This window comes from Anser cygnoides, chromosome 18, assembly GCF_040182565.1.
Source record: "Anser cygnoides isolate HZ-2024a breed goose chromosome 18, Taihu_goose_T2T_genome, whole genome shotgun sequence".
NCBI lineage: Eukaryota > Metazoa > Chordata > Aves > Anseriformes > Anatidae > Anser > Anser cygnoides.
The window spans coordinates 8,533,008-8,559,100 of NC_089890.1; the positions used below are offsets into that span (position 1 = coordinate 8,533,008).

The 26,093-nt window shown below is 53.0% G+C and overlaps 1 protein-coding gene across 1 annotated transcript; it reads left to right on the top strand.

Annotated features, from left to right (window-relative positions):
* The first annotated feature begins 23 nt into the window (after positions 1–23).
* Positions 24–25,882, top strand: CPD (carboxypeptidase D). Its single transcript, XM_013196492.3, has 21 exons — positions 24–793; positions 2,746–2,993; positions 10,413–10,555; positions 11,300–11,469; positions 12,065–12,432; positions 12,851–13,042; positions 13,885–14,052; positions 15,255–15,364; positions 15,815–15,917; positions 16,348–16,490; positions 17,082–17,251; positions 17,794–18,105; positions 19,395–19,590; positions 19,870–20,005; positions 20,823–20,972; positions 21,406–21,501; positions 21,591–21,655; positions 21,833–21,964; positions 22,354–22,539; positions 22,855–22,954; positions 23,475–25,882. The coding sequence occupies exons 1-21, from the start codon at positions 84–86 to the stop codon at positions 23,699–23,701; spliced, it is 4,125 nt and encodes a 1,374-aa protein (XP_013051946.3). The 5' UTR covers positions 24–83; the 3' UTR covers positions 23,702–25,882.
* Positions 25,883–26,093: the final 211 nt, after the last annotated feature.

The window sequence follows — 26,093 nt, forward strand, 5'->3', positions numbered from 1 at the left end:
CCCCCTCCTCCACCTCCTCCTCCCGGCTCCGGAGCCGGGGCTGGGGTCGGGGCCGGGCCGGGCCGGGCGGCGGCGGCGGGGCCATGGCGGGCGCGGCGCGGGGGCTCGGCCGAGCGCTGCTGTGGGCGTCCTTCTCCGTGTGCCTGCTGCCGGACCCTGCCGGCGCCGCTCACATCAAGAAGGCGGAGGCGGCGGCGGCGGCGGCCGGCGGGGAGCTGCGCTACCTGCACGCGGCCGAGCTGGGCCAGGCGCTGCGGGAGCTGGCGGCCGAGGCCCCCCCGGGGCTGGCCCGGCTCTTCAGCATCGGCCGCTCGGTGGAAGGGAGGCCGCTGTGGGTGCTGCGCCTGACGGCCGGGCTGCCCGAGGCCCGGCAGGACGAGGAGAAGGAGGAGGAGGAGGGGGATGAAGCCGGCGGGGAGGCCCTGCCCGGCCGGCCGCAGGTGAAGCTGGTGGGGAACATGCACGGGGACGAGCCCCTGGCCCGGCCGCTGCTGCTGCGCCTGGCCCGGGAGCTGGTGCGGGGCTGGGCCGCCGGGGACGAGCGGCTCGGCCGCCTGCTCAACACCACCGACGTGTACCTGCTGCCCAGCCTCAACCCCGACGGCTTCGAGCGCGCCCGCGAGGGCGACTGCGGCGGAGGAGGAGGAGGAGGCGAAGGGGCGGCGGGGGGCCGGGAGAACAGCCGCGGCCGGGACCTCAACCGCAGCTTCCCCGACCAGTTCGGGACCGCCCAGCCCGACCTGGAGCCTGTGCCCGAGGTGCGCGCCCTCATCGCCTGGATGCGGCGCAACAAGTGAGTGCGGCCCGGCCTCCTCCCGGAGGGAACCCCCCGGCCTCCCCTCGGCCTCCTCGGGCGGCCTCCGGACCTCCAGGAAGGGCAGAGCCCCCCGGCTGCATGGCCCGCAGGGTGCTGCCCCTGCTCGGTGCCCGCCTGCCTGGGCTCAGCCTCTGCGGCCCCCTGCATCGCCAGCCTCGGCCGGGGGCTGCTGCTCGCCCGCTCCTCTCCAGCCTGGCTGAGCTGCGGGTGCCCCCGCTGCTCCCTTTGTGCCTCCCTTTCTACCTGGAGGAAGGGGGCGAGGGCTGGGAGGCTGCTGAGCTGGGGAGGCAGAACTGTGGAGGCTGGCCCGGCAGGCTTCAGGCCTGGGCAGCCCCGCAGGGCTGGGTGCTGGCACCGCGCTCGCTCAGCAGGCATTGTTGGGTGCCGTGTCCGAGCCACGAAGCGCAGCGTGCACGGTTGTGCAGAGAAAGCCAGAGCGTGAGTGCGGTCAGCTGGGAGCAGTGCGCTGCAACAGGCTCTGCGCCCGCCCCAAAAAAGGGACAGAGAAAAACCGAGCGTGGTGTGCTGGGGGCTGTTGGCCGGGTCTAAAGGAGATGTGCAGTGTTCGGCATTGTACAGCATGTGCTCGATTGTGGGGAGCAAAGGTTTGTCTGAAGAATTATCTTTATTGAAACTTAGCAGGTGGCAGCACCCATTGGAGTTGTTGCTTTAGAAGAACTTGTGAACTGCATCAGCAACTTGCCTGTCCTAAGGATCTGTTAGGACAGCTCTCGGGCACCAGTGCGCGCTAGGAGCCCTCCAGATTTGGTTCAATTCAGAATTAGTTACAAGAGAAACCTTGCACGTTGTTAGTGTCACTTTGAAAATACCTTGTGCTGTCTCTATTCAATGATTTTGCAAATGCTTGAGGTGAGATTTTCATGTAAGCCAGGCCAAAACATGAAGAAAGCCGCGCTTTGTGCGTCCCCCTGCCTGGCAGCACCAGGTATTGCTGTTCCACTTGTTACGCTAACGTAGCCACTGATACTGGAGGGAATGGGTAAACAGAACTGTTTGATTTAAAAAAAAAAAGAGATAGTGTTGCAATTCACGTGTCCTTTTTAAGCAAGGCAAAGGTATTGGTCATGTTGGCTCTGCTCAGAAACTGAATCATGTTTGGCTGAAAGAGGGGTAAAGCTCTTTTTGCTTCGATGCTGTATTTGGTGAAAAGAGGGAGAACAGAGACAATTACTCCTTTAATTCTGAGTGCCCGTGATTGAATTAAGGCGCGATGTAGGGCATGCCATGCTGTTGTACTTTCTGACTGAAGGTTTTAACAGCTCTGTCACTCGCACAGATTTTATTTATGCAAGTCAGTTCTGTTGTGCGTATCGGGCACTGCTCAGAGCTCGGCGAGGCGCTGTGCGCATCGCACTGTGTCTGTCACGGAGTTTGAGGACTTTGTCTTAGGCTGGGGGAAGAAACTTGCTTCATCTCCAGTAATGCCAGATGTCGGTTTGGGGAGCGAATAAACCAGTCCTGACAGTTGGTTTATTGCAAAAATCTGCTGACGTCCCCGACGTGCTCCCACTTGGACATTGTTCAGATGCTCCAACAATCCTGCGTGCTGAGTTGGAGGCTGGCGTTGAAGTGAGGGGCTCTGTCTCCCGGAACAGTTTATCTTTTTGTCAAACAGTGGCCTCGGGGCTGGAGGAGCGCGTATCTGTAACGTAACCTTGGTGTAGCTGCAGCTCAGCAGGAGTTCTCCCCGCGCAGAAGGGTCTGAGTGGTTCCTCTTCCAAACTTGCTGCTGGGCAGCTCTTCCCCTGTGGGTCCTTTTCATCTGCTTGATCCCAAAGGGGGGTTTGGAGGCTGCGAAGAGCTCGGTTTGGGTGGGAAGGCAGCAGGACGTCTGGTTGGAGGGCTGTAGCTGGCTTCTCGCTCGGTGTCGCAGTGACAACTCCATTCCTTCTCCTTCCCAACCGCAGGTTTCTGCTCTCTGGCAATCTTCACGGCGGCTCGGTGGTTGCAAGCTATCCCTACGATGACTCCCCCACGCACAGGCCCACGGGAGTCTACAGTAAATCAGCTGATGACGAAGTGTTCAAATATTTGGCGAAAGCTTACGCCTCACATCACCCCATCATGAGGACCGGCAAACCAAACTGCCCCGGCGAGGAGGGAGAGACCTTCCAAGACGGCATCACGAACGGCGCCCAGTGGTACGACGTAGAAGGTAAGCTGTGCCGGTGAATCGCTCTCGCTGTCGGCTTGGGTCACGCCACAGAGCCTTAGAAACGGCTTCGTGCTTCCACTGAGAAGTGATATCCAAAACCGTGCTGATTATCAGCGAGGCAAGGAGGGTAGGTGAGGGGGTATTTTTAGCTTGGGATGTGTTCCAGCAGCTTGAAACGCCGTGAAGTGGCAACGCAGGCGCACCGGCGAGTGTTTGGTGAATCGCAGTTTGGGAGATGTTTGTAGGAAATAGATCCCTGCAAACTGGAGGGGCTCTTCCTGACCCCGCTCGGTGCTGGAGTTACCCTGCGCGGGGGAGGCTTCGTTTAACGAATGAGCTGTCATAAGATCTCAAGACAGTCAGTAAATTTTCATGATGATACAGGAAAGGGGAAACTGTTGCCAACACACTGCAAATCCAAACAGCATTAAACTGAAACCAATGTCAGTCTTCTGCGAGGTTTTTTTTAACCTTTAAACTTGCTATTTTGTAAATGATTTATAAAATAGCCTGCTGTAAAACCGTAGAATGATGTAAATGCGTGTGCTAACCTAGCTCCTCTGCCTGGAAGTGGGGCGAGGAACTTGTCTGTGAAATGCTCCGCTGTCAGAGCTGTGCGGGGGCAGACAAGCAGCACGGGCAGTGTTTGCCCCTCCTTGCAGCAGGACCTAGAAGGGATCCCAAATCCAGTCTGCTGAGGCTCCCAGCAGAGCTCCTGCTCTCTCCACTGGGCAGCGGCGCTGGGAGATGATGTGAGGAGAGTGAATTACCTCCAGTACCAGCAGGCCGCTTCTGCGTGGAAGTGGCTGGGCTGCTCTGTGTGCGTTGGTTTTGCTGCTGCTGAGATTTAAAGGCCGGTTTGTAGTGAGATGCTCTCGTGGAAAAGACTCCGTGAGCTAGCGGGAAGAGAAATCTTGGCTGCGTCAGTAGAAGAAGTTTCACCATTTCCATGCCCCCTCAGTGGAAGTTGTACAATCGCGGACTCACCAGCCAGCGAGGCAACCTCCGTGGTGAGGACAAAGCAAAAATCTTGCGTAATTGATCTGGAGAAGTTGCACTGCTTTGCTGTGTCTGGGCTGCTCCGCTTTCCCTCCTGCTAGGGCCGAGGGATAATGGCAGGAGCGCTGAGCAAGCAGAGAAATCAAGCGTGGTTTATCCCTGACAGCTTACCGCCTAACGAATTCTGGAAGCATGGTGTCTTTCCAAGACATGGGTTTCAGAGCTGAGTCATCTGTCAGCCCTGACTCCGTGTTCCTTGGGAAGCGAGGAGCGCGCTCCGTTACCAGGCCTGAGCACATGGCAGCCGAGCTGGAAGAGGAAGTCCTTACTTCAGCAGCGGCTGATTCACTCCTGAAGATTTCACTGTTCAAACAAGACGCAGCGTTCAAACAAGATAGCTATTAGCGAGAAAGGAAAAAGCGCGTCTCCTTCCCTCCGCCCTGCCGGGCACACCGCTGCTGGTGTTTTGCTGGCTCAAGGTTCACTTTGCTTCTGTGGAAAGTCCGGCGCGAGGAAGGTTTGTGCAATCTCGTGCATCTGCTTATGACGGAACAGGATATCCTGGATGATCTGTGCCGCCTTGTTTGCCGATAACAACAGCCACCAGAACGTCTCAGTCGATAGGGTTTCCAGCTGCAGCTCCGAGGGGGTTTTCGCCTCTTCGCCAAACTGGGACAAGTGCGGTGTACTGGGAGCTTGTTCAAGAGCTTTCGGCCTCTGCTCCCCTGCCCGCAGAGCGAGTAGCACTTCTCACCGCAACATTCACTTGTTCGTCCTCCTGCTCAAGTGTGAAACGCCCGCTGGTGCCAGCCTGCCCTGGGGAGGTGTGCTGGTGGCTGCCGCAAGCCTCTCGGGCTGCTTTTGCCTTGTCAGCTGGTGGGAGCTGAGCTTTGCTGCCTTCCTCCCGCAGGAAGCAGCAAGGTGTGAGCCGGAGACCGCTTCGCTCTGTGCTGCCGGCGCTGCGGTTTGCACCCTGTGCGATAGCCTCCAGCTTTCAGCCTCCGCGGAAACAAACCCTCGGGCTGTGACAAACCACAGCCTCGGTCTCGGTCCTGTCGGTACGGGGGGTTCACAGGCAGAGATTACAGAGAAAGCGTGCTGACACTAATCCGGAACGGAGTATTGCTGAGGTTGGCACCTGTGCTGTCTCTCCCCCAGGCTGTAATTTACATCTGGCTGCTGTTAGGAGGGTGCTGGCAGCCCTCGGAGCACGTCCCAGGCTGAAGCGTGACCCGCAGGAGCTGAGATCCAGGGAAAGAGCACGGGTGAACGAACAGCACAGAGGCCAGGGCGTGTGTTTGGGTGCTGTGTGAAATTCCTGGGTCGCTTCGGGGTTTTAGGCATTAACGGTTATTTTGGGCAGTGGATAGAGAGTCAGTTGTACGCAGACCGAGAGGCCTTCCCCGGTGACCGCAGAAATTCAATCTGTAGTGAAATGAGGGTGGGGAAGTCCCGGTGCCCTTGCGGGAGCTTTCGGGGCCGGGCTGAGCTCTGAGTGACAACCGGAGCCCGTGGGGAGAGGTGCAGGGCAAGCGCCTGTGGCTCGCAGATCAGGTCGTGCCAGGAAAGACTGCAGGCTCCACGTGAACTACAGCCAGCGAAAACGAAGACACGAGAACAAAATGTTTCAAACAGGTGGAAATTTTCCTGCTACGTTTTATCGCGTGAAATCAAACGTGCCGGAAAGCCCAACCGCTGCCGGATTCGTTGTCCTGGAGCCACCGGTTCGGGCCGGCGCCGCTGCCAGACCCCATTAACTTCCATTTGGGTTTGCAAACAACCTCTCGCGTGTATCAGGCTGAGGTGGCAATGCGAAACCATCGGAGTCATTCTTAAGGTCAAGTGTTCACAGGGAAGTGTGGCTCCCTGCCACACGGCCCAGTTTGGCTCCTGCGTTCCAGCTGCTGCCGATAAGCACGCCCGTGCCGGGGACGCTGCTCGGAGGCTATCTCGGCGGTGCACGCTCTCGCTCTTCCTTCCTTTTAACCTCCAGCGTGTTTAACCACTGAGTGGCCGGTTCAGATCAAGAAAATAATCGGGAATTTGGGCCGGTTTACGATCCGGGTGGTGCTTAGTGCAAGAAGAAAGGCCAGCTGTATGGAAGAGGCCATGAATTTAAAAAAGAAAACACCTGTGGGATGGACACTTTTGCCTTTATTTCCTAAAGAGCCCAATTCAGAGGGCGAAGTCAGCGTAACATTGAAGAGGGCATTTTGTGGGCAGCCTTGGGAGGCCTTCCCTTTACTTGCAGTCCCTTCCTAAACCATATTTCCCTTGCTGGTTTGAATGTCTGTGCCCAGGTGTTTGCAGTGTTCCTGGTGTCTCCCAGAAGGAATTTCTGGACATCGGGAGTGCAGGATCCATGTGCATCCCCTACCTTGTGTTTGTGCCGTGGTTTCTAGCCCCGCTTCGGCTTCCCAGCAGCTTTTGGTGGCATCGGTCAGAGCGGTTAAAATGAGAACGGGGGGGGTGCTTGTGGCAGCCCTGCTGCGGGCTCTGGTTCCTGGGCATGGCAGAAGGCAACTGCGCAGTGTGAGCGGTGGTAGATATCAGCCGTGGTTTTCTGGGATGTGCACAGCAAGCTGCCCTTGTGTCTTCATGAAATTCCTCCTGTTAATTTTTCTTGAGATGAGTATTGGCTTGATGATTCAGGGGCCTGATGCCTCTCCTCACATCTCCCACGAGCCGCCGGGCAGCGCTGCGGGTGCTGCTGTGCTGCAGCTCCTGGGCTGGCCTGGGAAGACGCTGCCCTCCTTCCTGAGAGCCCCGGGAGGCTGCGGGGCTGTGCTGGGCTGTGTCGTGCAGCTGCTGGAGCTGCAGGCTGGGACCTCACCTCCTCTGAGTTTTAATGGCTGCAGACTACTGGACCAAAACCTTCCGCCTTTTTGGGGCTGCTGCTGATTGCTTACACTGCTCCCGTGCTTTGAGACAATCGGTTCTGTGCCAGGGTAAGCAACTTGTGCTGTGTTTTCAATCACGTTTCTAGCTTGCTTTGTGCCATCTGCTCTCTCCGCAGAGCCGACAGGAGCCTCTCTCTGCTGTGACTTAGCTCCGGGTCTCTTATCTGCTCATGTCTGCTCCAGCGGCAGCTGGAATTAGAGAGGTTTTGCACGGCGCACTTTGAAAATGGAGGCCTTCCAGGCTGGCCCGAAAGGCTTCTCCTGGCATCTGGTGTATTTATGGTATCTGGAGCTCCGGGATTGACTCGAGAGCAGCATTCTCCCGCCTGTCTGCCTGCTGTGGGGCTTGGCAGGGAGCAGAGGCGTGCCTGGCAGCGTGAACTGTGCAGGTCTGGGATCCTTGCTGAAGTGCAGTCCTGTTGCTTGAGGTGTGGGACAGAGCAGGGGAGAGGTTTGTTCTGGGCAGGACCCATCCTGCGCTGGGAGCGAGGGGTCAGCCCCAGTCCGGGAGCTGAAGTTTTACAAGGGCTAAAAGACACCCTGTGATTAAAAAAAAAAAAAGTGGAATAAATATAAGGTATTATCCAAGGTAACACCCGAACAGGTAGAATGTAAACACTTCGGTCTGACAGCCTCTACCCTGGGTGTGCCTTTCCTGCTCAGTTCCTTGAGCCTAGAGCTCTGCTCCTGCTGGGCCCTGTACAGGTCTCTGTACGCCTCCAGATCTCCTGCCCAGCCTGGAGAGGCTGTGCAGCTGGGATTTGGAAAAATACGTAATTCCATATGCTGTAAAAATAACCGTCCTGCTCTGCAATGGGGCCGTGTGAAGGCCAAATATGTGCAGTGGATGCAGTCCAAATTTTCGAGCATGTATTGGACTACTTTCTCCAAGAGACGGTTTTACCAAACTTGATGTACCAAGCTCTAATTTAGTCCGTTGCTGCTCTATTATGGGTGAGCATCTGTCCTAAATTTACTTGAATGGCAGTCGAAGCACTAAATATGCTGCTTAATGGCTCTGGTTTATGTATGGATGTTTTCAAATGCATTAGCGTCCTGCTAGGAGCAGATGGCTGCAGGCTGGCAAATTGTTTCACTCTGCGTGGCGTTTACTGGCGAGAGAGCAGCCTGCTGTGGACTACTTTTCTGAGCCTGGTAATAGGAGCCGAGTAAAACTGAGTACGTATCGGATTCACAGCCCTTGTTTCTCTAACCTCTTGGACTGAGCTCCAGAATTGTGAAGTCCTCAGACGCTCTCTGGCCCCTCGTGCAGGACAGAGAAGTCCCTTTCCCGACTGAATCTCAGCCTGTGCACAAGGTGCAGTGCTCTCTTTGCGCTGGACATTTGATTTGCTATGATAAAAGCCTCCTGTTCCCTTACCAGCAGGCTCGCAGGAGAACCGAGAGGAACTGGGGTGTCTTTGGTCCGGCTCCGTGGCCCCCGGGGGTCTGCTCTGCGGTACCCAGCTCTGCGCTGCTCGGCTCTGTGTCACCGGGCTGCCGTGGAGCTGTTTAACTCGGAAGAGCCGTCCCTGCCCTTTTGCATAGTGAGTGCTCCTGGCCACCGCGCTTACTGGGAGGCTGCTGTGCTTGGGAAGTGCTGCTGAGAGCTTTTCCTGGCCGTGCATTATCCCAGCCCCTGCGAATGCCAGGGCGTGTGTTTGCATTGCTGCATCGATCTGGTTAACCGGCTGGCACCCTGGAGGGTCCCTCCTTTGTCATGGAGCTTGTGAATGATTAGGAAGCTGTTCAGACAAAGCGGTGAGGTTATTTAGCATAGCACTCGTGTAGTTCTTTGGGCAAAACAAAGCCTGGGAGTACTAGGTGTGCATTTTTTTTTACAGACTTGCCCGCTGGGATCCCGCAGGCTGGTGGCATGACCCAGGCTGCTTTCTGGTTTCCTTCCTTCTGAAGTTCCTAGCTGGCAGCAGGCTTCTGCAGGGCAAGCACGTAGCTGTTGTGTGGCAGGTGGCCTTGGGAGTGCCAGTTTGGCTTCCTCAGCTGATCCAGAAGAGAGCTGGGCCCCTCTGGGCTGCCCCTTGGCCGTGGTGGAAGCCGTGGGCTGCGGTGGGGAGGGCTCTGGGCTGCGGTGGGGAGGTCTCTGGGCTGCGTGCTGGGCCTGCTGGGCGTGTGGGATGGAGCCAGCTGGGCAGCGGTGGCCGAGGCTGTGGCATGCCAGCCTGCCCGCAGTGTGGCCGTACAAGGTTGTGTGACCCAGAGGATGTAATCGGTATGCGTAAACTTGGAGCGCTGTGCCTTTTCCATGTGGGCACAGCTGCCCGATTTGCTGTGGGAATGGTCCTCTTGTGTGGCTGCAGTCACGTGCCGGGGTTTGTCGGGGTGACTCTGGAACCTGTTCCACAGGCTTGCGGTGGTTTTCACTATCGAAAGCTCCCAGGAATGTTTAGAGGGTTGAATATTTGCAGTCTTCAGCAGCGTGCTGGAGTCCGAGCTCCAGATCGTGGGTGCTGATACCCAGGGACCTGGAGTCCTGCTGGTGCGTGATTCATCCCTGCTCACAAAACGGATTCGTTTGCTGAGGGCTGAACGTAACCTTCAGTAAATGAGGGCATGGCACTTGCTAGGACAAGGTGACATTTTTTATTTGCAGCAGTACCTGTGGTTTCCCTGAAAGGCAAGAATAAGCAGGTAAGGTTAACACTGTGAAACAGCTCTGTGCACTCCTGTTTTCTGGTACTCTTAGCAGCAAGCTATCAAGCTGCCCCCAGGTGCTGCAACATTACTTAAATTACTGGAGACGGCTGCCTTCAGGAGGAAATGGGGCAGGAGGCTGGTGACATGGCTCCAGAGCTCGGGGAAGAGGTGGACAAGTCTGCGTCCTGGTCTGCTCATGCAGGACCTGGCTGTTGCAGGGCCGCGGCAGTCCTCAGAGGTGAGGGAAGGTGTCGCTGCCCTCCCAGATCCACAGGACAGTTTGCTGAAGGGGACTTGCGGCTGTTCGCTGCGTGCTGTCACCCAGGGCCTCTGTCAGACTCTCTGCAAGTGCTGCTCTAAATAGCAAGCAAACGGAGATCCTCAGAGACAGAGCTGGAGGAAAAGACCAGGCTGAGGAAGCAGAGAAAGGGAAGTATTTCTTTCATCTCGCCTCTAGTTTTGCTAAGAGTTTTTGGGAGAACAGTTGTGTGGTCCTTGAACGTGATTTCTGGGAAATCCAGATAATACGAAGGTAATGTCTGGCAGATGTCTTTGCCGTGGAATGAACCCACAAAGTGCTGAGCTGCTGAGTTCAGCTGGCAGCAGTAAGACGAAGGGATGGTCTACAGCTGATCTGAATGGCCCAGTGTAGTGGTTACTGGGAGAAAGAGAGCTCTGTCTGCCCCAGCGCAGGCTTTCAGCAGGATCTGATCTGACTTTTCTGCTTAGGTTGTTCGCTCTGGGGCTCCGGCAGCAGCTCGGTGAGATGCCCTAGAGGGCTGAACGACAGGCAGAATGTGGGTCCTGCGGGGGGATGGATGTCTGTGCATTGCTCTCGTGACGTGTCTCTGCCTAACTTCCTCAGGGGGGATGCAGGACTACAACTACGTGTGGGCCAACTGCTTCGAGATCACCTTGGAGCTGTCCTGCTGCAAATACCCGCCGACCTCCGAGCTTCAGCAGGAGTGGGAAAACAACCGGGAGTCTCTCCTTACTTTCATTGAGAAGGTAGTGGGGGCTGAGACGGGGTGTGGGGGCTACATCTGTGAAAGCCCTGCGTCCCCGGCGGGCTGAGAGCACTGCGTTCGGATGCTCTGGTAGCTTAGCTCGCTGCCTGCGGTAACACAGCTGCTGCAGTTGCTGTGTGGAGGTCAGAGGCTACAAAGCTGCTGTTTATCTCTGTGGTTCTGCCACAGTTCCCACATCCTCAGCGACAGCAGAGCTCCTCTGAGAGGGGCCTCGTGGGGCGCAGTGGGATGCAGAGAGGCTGAGAAATGCAGGTGTTGCTACGTAATGCAGAGTACCTGTATGGCCTCAGTGCCTTCAGTCTCAGGTCTCCAAAAGCCACGCAGCTGAGACCCTGGCTCACAGATCCGTCTTCCAGGCTTTTTTCCACATGCCCATGTGTGGGTTGGGTAGGGGACAGTTCAGGCTGGGAAGGGAGGCAGCTGCGCTTCGTCCCTCAGTATGGCCTGCAACCCTGCTGTGTTCACACTATTCTGTGCCCATGCCGATGAATGAGAGGATTTGCTAGGGAGGATCAGTTCTGAAAAGCTGCTGCCTTCCCAGTGCATGCTGAAATTCCCGTCCTTGCTGTCTGGCCAAGCACTGTCTGAACCTTGGGCTTGTCTCTGCTTGGCAGCTGTCCTGCTCTGCTCTTTTGGGGATGGGAGGGAAGGGGATTGCGGGGTGAGGATGCGGTTGCACTGATGTTTCGTGTCTTCAGCCAGGCCCTTGCATTGTTTTCCTCAGGTCCACATCGGTGTGAAAGGCTTTGTCAGGGATGCGATCACCGGGGCTGGCTTGGAGAACGCGACCATTGTCGTTGCCGGCATTGCTCATAACATCACGGCGGGCAAATTTGGTGACTACCACCGACTGCTCGTGCCTGGGACCTACAACGTGACCGCAGTTGTGATGGGGTAACGTCTCTGTGGCAGCCAGTGTCTGCACTGCAGACTGCTTTTCTTACTTTACGTGATTTCTTCCCCAGGAGCGTCTTGTGTGTGTTTAGGGGGCTTGGCTGGAAGCTGCAGCAGTAAAGGACTCTGTGATGGGTTACAGCTGCAGCTGTGTTTATTCACCCCATGCCCTGCTGCAGTGGGGAGCTGCTGGGTGCACAGCACTTCTGTCACCTTTGTTTGACTGCTTATATCGACCTCGTCTTACTTCTGGGCAAAAGGAGAGAAAGGAGTAGGGTCACCCCAGTAAGAGTCTGCGTTGTCTCAAGTCTGGGTGTAAACATGTCACTTGCAGCTAGCTACCCCTGTGATGCACCCGTGGCTTCTTCCCCATAAACAGGAACTTGTGCCTCTGACACAGCAAGGGCAGCAGCATAGTTGGGTCTGGTGGCAGTGGGATGAGCCCCATCGGGTTGTTTGCTGGTCAATCTCTCCCCTAGTCCAACATCCCGGTGTGTTCAGGCTGGGAGGAAGAAGCTGGAGAGTGTGGAGTGGAGGTTAAGAGGCTGCAGAGCATCCTTGCTGAAGCCAGCTCTTTTTTTTTTTCCCCCCACAGTTACGCGCCAGTGACCAAAGAGAACGTTGAGGTGAAGGAGGGAGATGCAACAGTAGTGGATTTCTCCTTGCAGCCAACCGTGGTGGCACCAGACCCTAACCTCACGCAGTTCACCGCAACGCCTGCTCCTCTCTCCATCGTCACGCCCTCTGTTGCGCAGGCAGAGCCCCCGGGCACAACCTCTCTCCACCGAGCAGTCCAACCTGTGGACTTTCGCCACCATCACTTCTCGGACATGGAGATCTTCCTGCGGCGGTACGCCAACGAGTACCCCAGCATCACCCGCCTCTACTCTGTGGGCAAGTCGGTGGAGCTGCGGGAGCTCTACGTCATGGAGATCTCAGACAACCCCGGCGTCCATGAAGCAGGTAACGCTGCAAATTCTCTCTAGCAAGGCACAAATGCAAGCGACAGACCCTTTGCTTTGGGGTGTGGGAAGGGCAGGAGGGGACGTAGAGCTGGCATCTGTCTGAAGAGAAACTGAGTTCCTCCTCACAGCGTGCTTTTTCAGAAGACCAGGCGCAGTGGGTGGCACTGCTGTGAGTTAAGGAGCATTCCTGGGGACATCTGCATTGGTGGTGGGGCTCTGGGAACAGAAGGACCAAGGGTTCTCCCTGCAGCAGTGTTTGTCCTTTTTGGTGGTGTGATTGCAGAAGGGTATGTTTAAAGTAAATGCCCCCTAGCCTGCAGAAAGGCCTGAGAGTGCAATGCTCAGGGTGATGAAACGTCTCCAAGCGTTACTGTGGTGGTTATAATTGTCTCTTTGGCGTGGCTGTTTGTCTGCAGGTGAGCCAGAGTTCAAGTATATTGGTAACATGCATGGGAATGAAGTTGTGGGGCGAGAGCTGCTCCTGAACCTCATCGAGTACCTCTGCAAGAACTTCGGCACGGATCCTGAAGTGACTGACTTGGTCCGGAGCACGCGGATCCACATCATGCCGTCCATGAACCCAGACGGCTACGAGAAGTCCCAGGAAGGTAGTGCTGCCTGCGCTGAGACACCTGGGGGGTTTTAGCTCTGAGAACAAGAGTTGGGGCTCATGGTACTTCTGAGAAACCTTGCTGGAGAAGAAGTGCTTTCTGCCCAGGGAGGACGGGAAGGGACTTGGGGTGTGCTGTGGAATGAGTGGGCAGACCCCGCGCCGCAGGAAGTGGGTGGTTGGCTGCTTCTTGAAGTGGTCGGAAAGAGCTCTTCCGCTTCAGCAATGCTGTGTGCTACCCCTGTTAGGGTCCCCTTACGGTTTGTGGCTATCCCAAGGGTTATTAAAAATAAAGACATTCCTTTGACACAGCTCATACTTGCTGTGCTTTGGTCCATGCTCTTAGTAACATGTGATGTGGGAGCCAGGCAGTCTGCAGAGCACTTGTCCAAGGATAACACAGACTTTTATCGTGATGTTGAAATTGGCAAAAACATTCAGGGAAGTTCTTAAAACTGCATGGCTTGTGCAGACTGATAGAACAAAGGCTGTCCAGAACAGTTTTCTGGAATTAGAGCTCTACGTGGGTTTAACAAAGAACTTGTCCAGCTGGTTTGAGAAGGTGAGCTCTGAGGTTTCTGTGGTCGTGACACCCAGCTGCTGGGATTGTTCGTGGTTCGCTGCCTTCCTGCTAGCTGTGGCCTGGACACCTTCGGGCACTCTCACTGGGGGAAAGTGTGGGTGTCCTGTCACTGTGGGCTGCAGGAAGCCAGCACTGTTGTGCTTTCTGCTGGTTTTTGCTAATTGATAGTGTGAAGATCTTCAGCAATAGGACACAGCCTCCACAGTGAAGGGGGAACTTGTATGGGGCACAAGGCTGAACGTGTGTTTCATTTTCAGGAGACAGAGGAGGCACCGTTGGCAGAAATAACAGCAACAACTATGACCTGAACCGGAACTTCCCGGATCAGTTCTTCCAGGTGACAGACCCTCCGCAGCCAGAAACGCTCGCTGTCATGAGCTGGTTGAAGACTTACCCATTCGTGCTCTCAGCAAACCTGCATGGAGGTACGTCAGCCAGCCAGGCTGCTTCCTCAGCACTGAGGTTTGAGGGATGGGGTTTGCAGAGAGATCCCCACTGCAATCGAGGCATGAACAGAGCAGGTCGAGCAGAGAGCTCGCAGTCCTAAGTGTAATTGAAGTGGCAGGAGCAAAGGCAGTCAGGTTCCTGCACCAGGGATGAGGCCATTTCCAAAGGACCTATAGAAAAAAAAAAGAGTAAACCAAATCTACTGTTAGTAGGTTGGAGTTCACACTGCTGGAAGCTGGATCAGAAGCTGGGAACAGGCTGAAAGCCATGTCCCCGAGCATGTTTGTAGGGAGCTGAAGAGGCTGCTGGGAGGATCACCCCCGCTTCTCTGAAGGGAGCACGTGCCCTGGGCAGTAGCTCGCACACTGCCTGCTAAGGGATGGGGCAGGTGGGATGGGCTTTCCTGTCAGCAGCTGGTTCTGTGAATGTGGTAATGCTGTGGCTGCTAGAGGCTTTGTAGTACTTATAAATTGAAGGGAAGGAGATGTAATCCTGAGGCTTCCCTGTCTTGAATTGCGTGGCGGAGCTATGAAATTTGCTGTAATTTAATTATCTTTTTAGAGTGATCTAAATTAAGTGTCTGTCTTACAGCTTACTCCCTAATTCCCCAGACGGTTTGTTGTAGCTGTGGTAACTTGCAGGTGCTTGCTTTGTGCTAGCACGTTTCATTCTGTCGTGCAGAGGTACCCTGCGTGGGTAAGAGCTGGCAGTTCTCCAGCAGCGGTGGTGTCTGGGTTCCCACAGTACCGTTAGTACAGCTTGCCTAGGAAAAGCCAGAGATGTCATAATCTGCTTGCCGTAAATTCCGGAAGGCTGAAAAGCTACAGCAGTTGGGCCAAGGGCGCTGTGTGTGTTTTAAGAAATGTATTCCTTTGCTTTCTCTCCTCTGTGAAAGGGATTATTAGGAGGTTGTGCTCATCCCCCCTGCATGTAAGAGCCAAAGCTCTGATGTGTCGTGGCTGGGGCTCACCTTCCTTGTTGGGTGTGGTCTTATCTTTTCCTGTGCTTTTGTTGTCTCTTCTGTCCACTGATGTTAATGCTACGTGGTTAATGCCAAGTCTTGAGAAACAGGAGACTTGGTCCCTGGCACTCTTCAGAGGAAAAGAAAAACTTATCCTCTTAGGCTGAGGGATCAGTTGAAAAGCATGCAAGTTCAAGTCAAATCTTGTCTCCCCTGCAGGTTCTCTGGTGGTTAATTACCCCTTTGATGACGATGAACAAGGAATAGCCATATACAGTAAATCCCCAGATGATGCTGTGTTTCAGCAGCTGGCACTTTCCTACTCCAAGGTAAAGCTCTAATGGGAAAACAGCTCATCCTGCTAGGGTAATTCCTGATGCTGTCATGAGCCCTTTGAGCAGGCACCCACATGTGCAGACTCCTCGGGTCACAGCAGAAGGGTCCTGTGGGACGCTCTCTTTCCATGCGTGGATGGCCAGTGTGCTCTGCCTGCAGGCACTGTAGGAGAGCTCTGTGCAGACACGGGGCCCATAGCGGTGGGTTACACACACACGTGTGCTGAAGGGTGCTAGAAAATGCTGTATGTGCACCAGGAGGAGAGTGAGGATGTCTGAGTTGTGTTTGGGTGTGGGACAGTCTGCTGGTGCTGCAGCTGTACAAATGCACACCTGCTTGAAAGCTCTGTTTGGTAACACTGAGCGTGTGACTAATGTGGGGACAGAAGTGCCAGTGGCTGTAGAGTACAGGCTGAGCTCCACGTGTCACGTCTTTTGTTTCAGGAAAACAAAAAGATGTATCAGGGAAGCCCCTGTAAGGATATGTACCCCACAGAGTACTTCCCACATGGCATCACAAACGGGGCCCAGTGGTACAACGTTCCAGGTAAAGTCAACCTTAAGTCTCTCGTTTATCTCCAAGTTAATGCGTGTGCAGCTTAAAGAATTTAGTTTCATCAATCACAAACTCTGCGTTGGTCAGTCCAGATTGTGGGAATTTGGGTTTCTTTTGTAACCTCTTAAATAATGTACCCAGATTAAATCATTCCGGAGGGAAGGAATTTATAGTGTAGTATTTCTGGCTAGCCAGCAGTATGAAAGGCATTTACAAGAAGGCTGGTTATCAGTCTGCTATTTTGACATCCCCTTGAAGGATGAATCTTGCCCTGTGTAAAAGCCTTTTCACTTCAGTATAAAGTGCATGCTGTTAGATACTAGAGAAAGATGAAATACTGATTTTTAATCTTTTTTTGAGCTGTGGTACAACTCCGCCTTCAGGAGACCTTGTCAAAACTTTTCTTGCATTCCTGTTGTAGGTGGGATGCAGGACTGGAATTACTTAAATACAAACTGCTTTGAAGTGACCATTGAGCTGGGCTGTGTGAAATACCCAAAAGCGGAGGAGCTGCCGAAGTACTGGGAGCAGAACCGTAGATCTCTCCTCCAGTTCATTAAACAGGTGAGCCAATTTGATGCCCAAGCACATGCGTGAACTGCCTCTTGGGGTCTGGATTGGACATGCCAGAATAAACGGGTTGGTCTGCACACTGAGGCAAGTGCTGCTTCCTGGCCAGACTAGGTCCCTGCTCCACAGAAATCCTTCCCATCCAAACATGCCTCGATTCCCCCTCTCCCTTCCTCAACGTACCAAAAAATCTGTATGGAAACAGCAGCCAGGTGATGCAGGTGTGAGCACTTTATTTAGCAATACCTCCCTTCTCCCTAGGCTAGTGGCCCTTATGTGCCATTTCCAGCTGGGTCACGGCTGGTGGTAGTGCTGTGCACCTGGGGCATGCAAACAAAGGCGTGGAGCAGAGCGTACTGTGGTGGCATCATGAGCCAAACAATTGCCCATTGTACTCAGGTGATCTTTGTCCATGCCAGCTGCTGGCGGGCTTAACCTGAGCCCTCTTGGGACATGCTGCTCCTCTGGAAACGCGGAGCCTCCCGGGGAGCTGGGGGGGTCTGGGTGTCAGCGCTCCCGCCGTGGCGTGTGGGGTGGGGGCAGAGCGAGGGCTGGCTCTGAGCAGGGCTCCGGGTCTGTGCTCAGGTTCACCGCGGCATCTGGGGATTTGTGCTGGATGCCACGGACGGAAGGGGCATTCTCAACGCCACCATCAGCGTTGCCGACATCAACCACCCCGTGACCACCTACAAGGATGGAGACTACTGGCGCCTCTTGGTCCAGGGGACGTACAAAGTCACAGCATCTGCCCGAGGGTGAGCATGTCTCTGCACAGGGAACAAACAGTTGCACGATTGCCACAGCGCACTCCTGATTTTTCCCAGTCAAGAGTTAACAAAATCGTGCTACTCTGGTGTCAGGGACTGTTAATCTGGTGACAGTGCAGAGTACAGATCTTCCCTTGTTTGGAGGTGGTGTGGTGAAGTAGTTGATAACCTGATGTCTTGAGGGGAAATTCTCATGCAGGCAGCTGCCCGCAGAAATTACTTCAACAGCTGCCAAAACCTTGTTGCTCTTTGGGTTAAAGCTGCCTGACTTCTTGTCCTGCCAGTCTGCCACGTAACCCTGCAACACCTGAGCCAAAAGCAGCTCAGTGCCATGCAGGGCTCTGAGCTGCTCCCTGTCCTTCTGCCATTTCTCTGTCCCTTTTGAAGTGTTCTTGCTGCTTGCTTTTATGCTGCTTGCTTCTTTTGGCTAGAGAGCAGTCCCACGTTGAGTGCCCAGTCAGGGAGGGGGATGGCTTGGTGCGTGAAGCTTCGGCCCCTGACATCTCCTTTTGCCTTCTCTTCCTGGGCAGGTACGATCCAGTCACTAAGACTGTGGAAGTCGACAGCAAAGGTGGGGTGCAGGTCAACTTCACTCTTTCACGGACAGACGCCAAAGCGGAAGAGGGGAAGGTGCCGGTCCTGAACACCCCAGACACCAGCGACCCCAACGAGAAGGAGTTTGAGACTCTGATCAAGGATCTGTCTGCTGAAAACGGCCTGGAGCGCCTCCTGCTTGCCTCGTCGGGGAAAGTCTCTCCTTACCGATACCGCCCCTACAAGGACCTCTCTGAGTTCCTCCGAGGCCTCTATCTGAACTACCCGCACATCACAAATCTCACCAGGTGAAAACTCAAAGCAGCAACGCTCACCTCCTCCCTGAGCAGCAGCAGTCTGTGGCAGGGAAGTAGTGAAATAATGAGCTGTGAGCGCAGTGCAGAGGTGGGGAGCTTGTTTCTGCCCGTCCCTGTGGTGCCTGAGTTCAGAGGAGCCCCGTGCGTAAGGGCATGGCGGCAGATCACGGGCTACAGGGACCTGCAGACCACATCCCTGTGTTTTTTCCTGAGACCTCATTTTACTGACAAACCCAGGGTGCTGTCAGCTACCCAGCTGCCTGGGACTAGTGATATTCCCAGCATTGATACCCCAGGTATCTGCAAACAGTTGTTTCATGTTTTCTATTTCCTCCCTTTTCCAAATCCTTTATGACATCTACCCTGCTAAAGAGTTCCCAGCAAAAGCGTTCAAATTTGGCTTACAAGCCTTAGAATTAGAGAGTATCTTGAGTTGGAAGGGGCCCATGAGGATCATCAAATCCAATGGCTTTTTAAACTATCTGCCTTCAGATTTTAATTAATAGCGTGAGATGTTTGAGTTAATGTGCTCTGAGCCAAGGTCTCTGCCCCCCTGCAGGTGACCAGCTGTCTCTTGTCCTCTGCTCACCTTTGTGACCTGCAGCACTTACCCTCTGTCAGTGTTAAAAGGCATAAATCCGGTCTCTTTGTCCCCGGGACCCTGATTGCTTGTTGTCACCAGGCACAATGTGCTCATGTGCTGTCCCTGCTGGTGCCAAGGCTGCCTTTCTGCTCTGTAGCCTCTATTGTCCTTCCAGTTGCATCAGCCCCGATTGTGTTCCCTGCTTTGCCTGCATTTAGTTTGCTAACTTAAAGGCACGACTGTAGCAACGACTTCTACTGGAAATAGGCCTGCTTTTGTCCTTGAAACTGGGCGCTTTCTAAATTAGCTTGATGTCCAGATGTATCCTGCACTGACTGGGGAGAGGGGAGAAAAAACAAAACAGAAGGAAAAAAAAAACACACAGGAAGCACAGAGGCATTTAGCTGTTCTACATTTAGAGTGATGTTGTAGGCTATATAGAGAAATATGGAGCGTTGGGTGTCCTGTTCACCTCTACCTGGGTGCTTTTTCACACAGATGTTTGTGTTCAGACTGATGTTCACAGTGGATGTGGTTCGGTGCTGCTGCAAATCTTCTTTTTGTGATGTGGCTGAGTTTTGTGTGTCACTTGTGGTCTAGGCAGCAGTTCCTTTCCGCACCGGCACTTCTCGTAAGGCCAGGCCAGGGGAGCGGCTCTGTTCCTGAGCTGACGCTCTGGTTTCTCATCTCTTGGCAGCCTGGGTCAGAGTGTTGAGTTCCGTCAGATCTGGTCCCTTGAGATCTCCAACAAGCCCAACCAGTCTGAGCCTGAGGAGCCCAAGATCCGCTTCGTTGCTGGTATTCATGGAAACGCCCCCGTTGGTACGGAGCTGCTCCTGGCACTGGCAGAATTTCTTTGCATGAACTACAAGAAGAACACTGCTGTTACAAAGGTGAGGAGCTGATGTGAGGGGATGATGGTCTTGGCACCCTCCAATTATATCCTGAGAAGACAGTGCTCATCGAGAAAGACCTGTCCCATTAATACTGGCTTGCAGGTTGCAGTGGTCCCATGCACAAAGGGGAGGCCTTGTGAGATCCATGGGGCCAGTGGGAACCACTGAAATCAATATAAGCAGCTGTTCCTAGGATAAGAGCAAGGTAAATGAGGTGTAGAGAAAACGAGGCCCACTAATTGTACTTTATGTGCTGTTTCCCCCTGCTTTTTTCAGCTGATCGACCGAACGCGGATTGTGATTGTGCCTTCCCTGAATCCAGATGGACGTGAGATAGCGCAGGAGAGAGGCTGCACCTCGAAGATAGGCCACACGAATGCTCATGGCAGAGATCTGGACACAGACTTCACAAGTAAAGCAAACTAACTAACGCAAGCTGATGCGTGGGGTCCCTGTAGAAATGCAGGCTGCGCTAGAAACCTGCTAGCCTCTGTAGGGCTGGGTGTAGTCATTTGGTTACAGGGTCTGCCTGTAAAAAGAGCAGCATTCCTGCCTCAGAGCTGAAGCAGCACAGCTGCTGGGAAGCTTCCAAAGCTTGAATACTCCTTACAGATGATAACTGTCAGTCCTTTATTTGAAAAGGAGAAGATGAAGCAGAGTTGTTTAGGATATTCCAGAGATCAGACAATACTTAATATTTTTTCCTGTTAGTTGATTTCTTTCAACCCTAAGTTCCTGAAAAATGTTCTCTACCCATGCTCCCTGGGAACGGTCTCCTTTTTTCACGCTCTTATGGTTTCTATTTAACTGCATGGTGTATCTGCAGAGCTCTGTATTAATGCTATCCCCACCCTTCCTGGAAAGGAAGTGTTCTCTCTGGCCAGGTTTGGCTGGGATCATCCCCCAAGTACTTTCTTCCAATAGTGGCAGTTCAGTGACAGTAAAAGAAAGTAAACACCCATGAAACACCCTCTGTATCACAAAAGTAAATAGCTTGGGGAAATAGTGATGTATTATTTGTTTAGCTTTGCAGATGAATTCCACCCATGGGTAGTGTGGACTAGGTGCTTCACTTAATGTTTCAGGTGCAATCTGCTGAAATCTAACAAATATATTTAAAGTAAGCAGCAGACAATTTCAGCCATAAACAAAGTAAATGCTTCTGGCCTCTGAAATAGCAGGAGAAACTGTTGTTAATTCCCTTTTCTATTTCTTGTTTTCATTTCCAGGCAATTACTCCTGGTACTCGGGGACACGAGAGCCTGAGACCAAAGCCATCATAGAGAACTTGATACTGAAACAGGATTTCAGCCTCTCTGTTGCACTAGATGGTGGATCTCTGCTTGTCACTTACCCGTTTGATAAGCCGGCACAGACAGGTATGACTGACTCCTCCAGGGTCTTGCATGCGCAGCTAGCCTCTGGCTAGCCACGTGACTGCACGGTGTAAGAGCTTGTCCTCTTGGTGTTCTCCCACTGGTGGTATCCTGTAGCCTCCCTTTGTGTTCAGCCCTTTATTTCTAGAGAATAACTGAAAGTCTGTAAAACAAAGCTGAAAATCCTCACAGGATTCAGCTAGGGATTGAAAAATTTATTATTATTTCCATTTTTACAACAGTATATCAGCTTTTCCTTTGCCAAAACCAATATAAGGCCTGCTTATGTTACCACCACTCAATGTCAGAGGATATCCAGAATCCCCCAGAAACAACGTGTGTGACTGTTTAATACAGGATCGTGGGGTTAGAATAAGAATCTGTTCTCCCAGTGAATAGGAGTCGCACTCCCAATGTCTCACCTTTCTGTTTGTAGTGGAGAACAAAGAAACACTGAAGCATTTGGCATCTGTGTATGCAAACAACCATCCATTGATGCATTTGGGCCAGCCAGGCTGTCCAAATAAGTCAGGTATGTTTGGTTCAATCCTTTAACCCCCTGCTTGTGCAGTACTCTTCTAGGAGCAGATATGTCTGATAGCTGTATTCTTGCTCTCACAGATGAGAATATTCCTGGGGGTGTGATCCGTGGCTCTGAATGGCACAGTCACCTGGGAAGTATGAAGGTAATTTGTCACAGCACACCGCTTGCCATCGTTGCAGATACAGCTTTAAATGAGCATTAAAAAGCATATTTGTTCTGTCTGGGCAAAGCTTAGCCACCTCTAACTGCACTTTGGAAAACTTAAGTACCACCTTCGTTAATTGTGTGGGATTTTTCTTTTATTTGTTTTTCTCTCCAGGATTTCAGTGTTACATTTGGTCATTGTCCTGAGATCACAGTTTATACCAGCTGCTGCTACTTCCCCAGCGCAGGGCAGCTCCCTGGCTTGTGGGCAGACCACAGGAAGTCCCTGCTTAGCATGCTCGTGGAGGTGAGCCACAGTCCAGGGGAAGAAATTCTGGCAAGGATTGAAGGCAGTGGGATGGGTGAGGAAGGGGAGAGGGAGAGAGCGGTGTGGAGATTGCTTGTGTTTTTATTGGTGCCTTGTTAATTAGAGACTAATGTAGGCTGAATGAGGAATGGATTGAAAAGAGGCATCAAGTGACCAGGAAATGTGTTGACATGGAAGTTAAACTGCTGTGTTGTTTTGCCTTCTACTAGGCTGAGCAGTGCTTACAATATTGTGCAGTCTTATTTCTTAAGGGGGAGGGCGTTAGGAAAGTGCTATATTTTGAGGGGAATAATAAGGTCCTGTTTTAGGTAACAAATAGGCCATACTCTTGGATCTGAACGTGAAGCATTTGAAACGCTTTATTTCAGGTTCACAAGGGAGTCCACGGATTTGTCCAGGACAAGAGTGGCAAGGCAATTTCTAAAGCTACCATTGTCCTTAATGAAGGCTTGAGGGTCTATAGTAAAGAAGGTGGCTATTTCCATGTGCTCTTGGCTCCTGGTTTGCATAACATCAATGCTATAGCTGACGGGTACCAACAGAAGCATATGAAGGTATGTGCCTTGATCAGAGATCTTCTCTCCCCTCCCTGTCCTGTGAGGACACTGCTCATACTTGGGCTCTGCCTCGTTGGCTGTGTTTAGCAGCTGGTTGTGTGCCCACGTTAGCTGTTATACCTTGTTATAACAGATGGAGAAGAATTTCCCAGCATGGCAGAATTGTTTTGGGCAGTAGCCTTTCCTTACATCACACTTGTCTTTGACATCTGCCTGATTTTGCCCTGATTGTCAAATACCTCTTTTCTCTGGCCACCTAACAGAGACGTAAGCTCTGAGATGCTCAGAATTCTCACATCTCTCTCTCTGCAGGTCTTGGTACGCCACGATGCACCCAGCTCTGTGTTCATTGTATTTGACATGGAAAACAGGATATTTGGTCTGCCTCGGGAGCTGGTCGTAACTGTTGCAGGTAAAGTTCCAGTCACAGCCTCGAGCCGTGCCTTCTGGGCTGGTTCATCCTGATGATCACCCTTCTCTTTTCACTGAACTGGAAAGTCACCTCCTGCTTTCCCTTCTGAACATAAGCTTGTCCTCGCAGACTGGTCCAACATCCCTTGGATCTAGTGGTGCTGGGCTAGCAGATGGGAGGGAGGGAGGGAGGGGAGAGTATTGCTGGGGCCTGAAAGGGGCTTGAGATGACTGGAATGGGGAGAGCCTGATTGTGCATATAGCTGGGACCTAGCAGATCTTGGATCTTCCCCAAGTTTTTTTTGAGTGGTGTGACACTTGGTAAGCACTAAGGGATTTTTAGTGCTCGGAAAGCACCTCTCTTGCATGCTTTGTCTTTACTGTGTCCATGCTCCTTGCTCCTGGGCCACAGAAGTGAGGAAAATGGCTGTATTTTGTAGGAGGGAAGAGAGATTCTGAGAAACGTGGAATCTTCTTGGGTGAGGAACGTGGAATTAACTTCAGTGCCCTCTCTCTGGCAGGTGCAAGTATGTCTGCTCTGGTCCTCACTGCCTGTATCATCTGGTGCGTCTGCTCAATCAAGTCCAACAGACACAAAGACGGCTTCCACCGCCTCCGGCAGCACCACGACGATTATGAGGATGAAATCCGCATGATGTCCACTGGCTCAAAGAAATCCCTTTTGAGCCATGAATTCCAGGATGAAACAGACACTGAAGAAGAAACATTATACTCCAGCAAACACTGACACCTCCCAGACAGGAAAGGAGGTTCCCATGGACCAGCCCCAGTGGGAGGGGGGGGATGATCCCTGTGGTTCAGTTTTGAAACATTAACTTGCAGGATTGTGTCCTTCAGAAACGTGGGTGGCAGCTCCTGACTTCCCTCTGCTGTTTGCTCTGTTTCTACGTACGTGCAAATCAGTGGGTGTTAGGGGCTGTGTTTGGGTTAAGGACAAGGCTTATGATTTTAGGTCAAGGTTTGGATGTTTTCACATCACATTGTTCGAAAGGTAACTTAACAGGGTGGCCAGCAGAGTTCCCAGCACTTCCCCAGCATCTCAACACAGTGAGCAGATGGTGGGGAAGTGCCCCAAGACCTGCATGGGGTCATAGTTGCAACACTCCAAAGTGGTTTCTCTACCTGTTTTGATTTCATTTTTCTTACTCTGTACGTGGTGGAAGCCAGATCCATCACTGACTCCACGTTCTGCAGAGCAGCCCTTGGAAATAGACTGCACCTGGTTCTCAGCTGCTCCCTTGGAGCTTTTCCCCACCTTGAGATGCTGTGGCCTGCTCTTCTCTGCAGTGGTTGTGGAGCTTCTCTATTGCATTGCTAGTTCCAAGCAGGGTCTTGGCATGCTGAAATCTGGGGGAGATGATATCCATTCTTGATGTGAACTGGAGAAAGGAGCTAAATGTCAGAGCTTCAGTGAACTCTGACCAAGTTCAACAGCTTGCCAGCTCTGAAGAACTGCTGTTCCTGACTTCTGGGGAAGAAATTCTGTCCCCATCACCCCTGGTTGCTTCTTATTTGTGTGGACTTGGCTTTTGGAGTCTCACCTTAGTGCTACAGCAGCACAGTGTCTGAAAGCGCAACTGGAGATTATTCTAAGCAAATGGATAAAACTGATTGTGGTGGATGCTGTAGAAAATTACTAGTAATTGACTCCACTTTTGCTCAAGTCCACCTCTGTTCAGGTGGAAACAGTGAAACCTGGCCACTGCTTTGAGCCTTACTGGAACAGCAGAGAGTGGCCATAGGGGAGCCTGTGGCCCAACTTGTCATTGTCCAGCTAATACCATTTAGTGATCAGAGTGCTTTGAACACCTCTCGTCAAGCTCTGGCAATGGCAGGCATCAAATTAGCCTGCTGGCCTGGCTCTGTTGTGCTGCTCCAGCGTCCCTGAAGTGTGTAGCAAGAGCTCCACCTGCTTGTGTGTCTGCAGTGTCTGCTGCTGCGGGGGCCTGGTGCAAGGCATGAGGAAGGGCTGAAGAGCAGTGCTGAAGAAGGGAAAAGCAGCCAAATTCTGTTCTGTAGCACTTGGCAAGAAGGTGGGAAGAGGAGCTGCACTGTGCATCCTCAAGATGTGCTGGATTTGTGGGGAATAGAAGGGAGGCCCAGAAGGGCAGGATGCCTGAAACATGATTTCCAAAGCCTTTATCTATACGTTTCTGAAATTCTTGTGCTTTCTGGGCAGAAGTTTGGGGTTAGAATATAGGCACTTATTTTCTTGCTGCTGGTTCTTTTTTATTTTTTTTATTTTTTTTTCCTCTGGGGTGCAGGAGCCAAGCACTGCAGCACCGCCTTGGACATACACTTTGCCCTGATTTGATTCTCTTCTCCAGCAGCCCAGGGAGCTCTGTTCGTGAACCTGCACGGGGTGTCTCCGGAGTGTGTTTGCACCCAAACGTATGACGGGGTCTCCTCTGGAGGAGCAGAGCAGCAGCTTCCCTATCAGAGGCTGCTGGGCCTTATCTTGTAAGGACCCCTGCTTGTGGTCAATTCCCCTCCAGAACCGTGTCTGTGGCCTCGCTGATCGTCTCGGCAGCTGGCTGCTGGTTTTGTGCAGCTACCTGGAAGGATGAGGATAGCGCTTGGACAGCAGCATACCTTCTTCCCTCTTTCAGGGGCTGTTATGGGGCAAGAAGCATGTTCTGAGATCGGTCTGGGGCGGTGGGCTGGGATGAGGCTGAGCATTTGCCATGCTCCTGTCCCACATCACTGCGCTGTGAAGGAGCCCCTCGCTGTCTCTGTTCTGCCTGGTCCCATCTCCCAGCGGTCTGGTCCTGGGCTGTGACTTTTCCCCAGGTACGGGGCTGTGGCACACCAGCAGTAATGCTGCCAAATCTCCAACCTTTTCCTGCTTCTGCGGGCTCTAACAAGAGCCGCGGTTGGGTTTTATATTAAAGTTGATTTTTCAAATGGCTCTGAGAGCTCTGTTTGGGGCAGTGTTTTCTGGCAGCAGGCGACGGACAGAGCTGTCCTTACATCGTCCCACTAGCAATAAGTCTCGTCAGGACTGGGTGTGCGCGAGCTCCCCGGGGAGTGTGGTCGGTGCCTCTTTTAAAGCTGAGTGGGGTTGGGTCGTTTTGTAAAGGGGAGCTTTTCCTAGGCCGTGGGCCCCGCCGGGGTGCGTA